This window comes from Atta colombica, unplaced genomic scaffold (genome assembly GCF_001594045.1).
Source record: "Atta colombica isolate Treedump-2 unplaced genomic scaffold, Acol1.0 scaffold149, whole genome shotgun sequence".
Lineage (NCBI taxonomy): Eukaryota > Metazoa > Arthropoda > Insecta > Hymenoptera > Formicidae > Atta > Atta colombica.
Window position 1 is genome coordinate 209602 of NW_017259238.1, and position 4202 is coordinate 213803.

A 4202-nucleotide genomic window follows, 5' to 3' on the forward strand; every position below is an offset into this window, starting at 1 on the left:
ATAATAATAATAATAATAATAATAATAATAATAATAATAATAATGATATTTACTGCCAGATCCTTGCTTGGCGGTAGTCAATAACGTTTTTACTCTATCTTGAACATTCTTGAGCTCTTTCTCGAAATCCGAGTTCTTGATGACAGTGGGACTGCTGTTGATCTTATAAAGAGTATCTTCAAGCTCAGCTAAACGTTGTCGGTGATCATTGACCGCCGACTGTACAAGATTGTAACAATCGGGACAGTCAACACAGCCGTGCTGGCGATTATGCTTGTTCTCTTTGCAGCGATCACATCGTCTGCCTTCAACGTTCGTCAAGCACTGCCAATAATGATCAAAAATATTAAGCAAAAAATACAAAGAAGTAAATTTATTATCTAAAAATAAAAATCCAAAAAAATAAAAAATATATAAAATTTTTATATAAGTTCATGATTGGTTTAATATGTATAAGGAATAATCATTTTTTATTTAAAATATAATTTTAAAAATTTAATGTGATCACACTCGTTTTGTTGCAATTTATTTATTAACTATTATATTTAATTTTATGTAGGTATAGGCACTTACAGGACATTGTCCGTTTGCGTCACATTGCAAATCTTGCGATCCAATACTGTCGCAATCGCAATGCTTGCAGCCTTCGCGACTGAATCCATATTGATAGGATTCACAGGCATCGCAACGTTGACCCGTTACTCCAAGTCGACACTGACATTGTCCTGTTATTGGATCACAAGTACGATTGTAAGAACCTTCAAGATCGCAATTACAAGGTATGCAACCCTGCAATACAAAGATATAAATTTTTTATGAGACAAACAAATTAATTAAATTAACATGTTACTTGATAAGTAATTTTACAAATTTATTATATTAGTTATTATTATATTAAAGTTGACTGTTTTTATTTTAATTAAGAGATTTTACCTCTCCACTCGCAATATGATAATAGCCTTCCTCGCACTTGTCACAATTGCGACCTATGACGTGCGGTTTGCAGGCACAATGTCCTGTTAATTGGTCGCAAGGTGCAACTCTTCCATCATCAAGTTCCAAAGTGCCCGGTGGATAACACTGACATAACTTACATCCATCTTCTTTGCGATCTGATAGTGCGTCTCCATAATATCCTAATATATAAAACATAATTAAATATATATTACATATTACAGAAATTATGTGAAAGAAATATTATATAATAGATTATAAAATAATTTTTAATTTATATTTACCAGCTAGACATTCCTCACAATGAAAGCCCGCTGTATTATTAACACATTTGAGACATTCTCCTGTTTCGTGATTACAATTTCTAACTGCATTTAAATCGATATTGTTGTTGCAATCGCAAGGACGGCAAGCGAGACCTTTTTCAGGATTTCCATAGTAACCATCGGAACATGTTTCACATCTAGGTCCTGTATAAGAACATTTCATATAATTTTTAATAAATTAAAAAAGAAAGAAGGAAAATAAAATGTATTAATTAATTAAATTTTTCTTTTTTAATTATTTGAAATGTTAAAGTACTAGTATGTTTAAGTACTTAGAAAATGTGTTTATAAAAACTATGTATATGTTTACCAGTCCTGCCAATAGGACATTCGGAGCAGATGGGATCTGGATTGTTGCCCAGAAGAATGCAAGGTCCGTTATCGGGACAAGGACACGGTTTGCAATCGTCCGGGGTTCCTTTCAATGGATAACCATAGTATCCTCTACTACATAACTCGCAATTGCTTCCTGCAGTATTATGCTGACAGATACATTGCCCTAAAATATAGAAAAAAATATATTTAAAGTATTATTAAATATTTCAAAAGACACTTCAAAAAATCTATATAAGAATTTATCACTTTTTCAGAAATTATTAGATCAGAACAAGTAAGAATTGCAATATACTCGAAAAAATCATAAAATTTATTAAACAAATATAATCATAAAAATCATAAAATTTATTTAACAAATATAATTCGACAAAAACGCAACAATGAGTAAATCCGATTTTTTTTTAAGATTAAATAAAATAATTTTTCTTCTACAATTCAATTTGATTTATTCTTTTTTTTAAGCCTATGATATAATAAAATCCAATTACCAGTCTCCGCCTCGCAAATATCAGCGTGCCCATTACAGTTGCAAGGAACACAAAGAGCAAAGGGACCGCCATTGGGAGGATCGTGGTGGAATCCGGGCGCGCACGACTCGCAAAACTGACCGACGTAGCCGTGAGGACACTGGCAATGTTCCACCCAATCGGCCGACTCGCCGGCTGCGCCGCGATGAGCCGTCTCTAATTTCACATCGTCCAAAAATCCTCGACCTTGATGAGTATAAGTTCCACGAATTTTTATGGCGGTCAAGTTTGACAGAATTGACATGAAGGCACGAGAAGATAATCGTGGTTGCCAACCATAATTAACGTGCTCATGCAATTTAAACTTGTATTCTTGAGGCTACAAAGATGATCACATTAATGTAATATTACGAGAAAATATAGTAAAAATAAAAACACTTACCGTAACAGTCGGTAAACGATTGTTCTGGCCAAAGATCGGCTGTGTGATCTGCTCGCCGTTACCACCTTCTAAAATTACATCGCGCGCTGTAGGAGCTGGTCCAGCTTCCCCTATCCTCAATATGAACGATATGTGCTGATTATATGACGCTCGCTGGTCTCCCAGAAATTTATCGGGCGCGAGAAAATACACATTGTCACGGTCGAGCGCAGTAGCTGAGATCGTCTGCGTCAGTGCATCGTAATGCAATGGAATCGGATTACCGGCTACAGATGCGGACCAACGTTCGTTTCCTCGCACAAACATACTCTCGATGAACAACTTCGAATAACCAGTTGCCGGTCGACAGACTGAGGAATGGCCGTAACAGAAACAGGGAGTACAGCCAAACTCGTTATCTACTGCCAGATTGAAGAATCCTGGACGACACCTAATCAATTTCGGCATTGGCGTTAATTTCGACTTTCGAGGAGTAAAACAAAGTCAACAGAGACTAATTTAAAAAATTAGATTCACAGAAGATAATAGAAAATTGATTCCAAACTGATCGAAGAATCGTTATTGAAATCGTTGTTAAGACATAATACGGAAGAAGTCCTATATAATCTGGCACAGATAGTACTTCAACTATTTTTCAATGATGATAATATAAACTAAAAGATCAAAAAACCGTAAATTCCTCATTTAAAACGATTAAAACATATCAAGAATCAATATATATTAAAGTGCAAATTAATTAATTTAATATTCTTTTCCAAAGATTTGGTTGAATAACATAGCAGAACTAACTCTCTGCAGCGTTTTCCCTCGACGTTTTCCTTACAGACGCAAACTCCTGTGATAGTATCGCAGTTGGGAACATTATTCGCCGATCCTGCTAAGCTACACTCGCATGAAGTACAGCCCTGCGAACCGAAATTATAAAAGTTGGCTGCACAACGATTGCATTTATCCCCTGTTACACCAGGTTTACATTGGCATTTACCCTCGCTATTACACTGCAAGCTTCTCGAACCTGTATTAAAAGTATAATTTATTATACTTTTATTTATTATCTTATATTCATTTATTTATTTATTTATTCATTTATTTGATAGTAGTATTTATATATAGAGAAAATTATAATAAAATTAATTTATAATTTTATCGAATATCAATTATCATAATTTGTATTATTTAATATTATTGTAGCATTATTACCAATTTCGTTACAGTTGCACGCAACGCAATAATTATCCTCAGGCCGTTGATAATAGTTTTCGCGACACCGCTCGCAATTGGCACCATCGCGATTTGCTCGACAATCTAAGCAATGACCTCCATGACCCGTTAGCTTATACAATTCCTTGTCGAAATAACATCTGTCCGAGTACCCGTTGCAGTTGCAAGCTACAAGAATTAATAAGTAGTCGAATTAATAGATTAATAATTGCAAAATTTTTAATTACGGGAAAAAAGGAAACATCGAGATCCAGTTTTTCATTATCTGATTAATTTGTGGTTAATCTGATGTTTCATCCATGGGCTTCATCCATGACATTATAGATGAAGCCTATTGGATAAAATATCAAATTAAGCCCAATTACAAGTTACCAGATAAAATGGAAAATGGAACCTAAATATGTTCTGCTTCTTACAAGAATATTATTGCTATATTTAAATATTAAATATTAAATA

At 34.1% G+C, this 4202-nt stretch overlaps 1 protein-coding gene across 1 annotated transcript in view; it reads right to left on the reverse strand.

Annotated features, from left to right (window-relative positions):
- The window catches only part of LOC108685245 (laminin subunit gamma-1), a 13882-nt gene that overhangs the window by 3230 nt on the left and 6450 nt on the right, over nt 1-4202 (reverse strand). Inside the window, exons 6-14 of the mRNA XM_018189936.1 lie at nt 3726-3914; nt 3315-3540; nt 2526-2955; nt 2105-2462; nt 1591-1779; nt 1239-1424; nt 934-1136; nt 574-789; nt 54-324 (exon numbers count right to left, since the gene is read on the reverse strand). Of these exons, the coding sequence (XP_018045425.1) occupies nt 54-324; nt 574-789; nt 934-1136; nt 1239-1424; nt 1591-1779; nt 2105-2462; nt 2526-2955; nt 3315-3540; nt 3726-3914 (2268 nt within the window). The remainder of the gene's footprint in view (nt 1-53; nt 325-573; nt 790-933; nt 1137-1238; nt 1425-1590; nt 1780-2104; nt 2463-2525; nt 2956-3314; nt 3541-3725; nt 3915-4202) is intronic.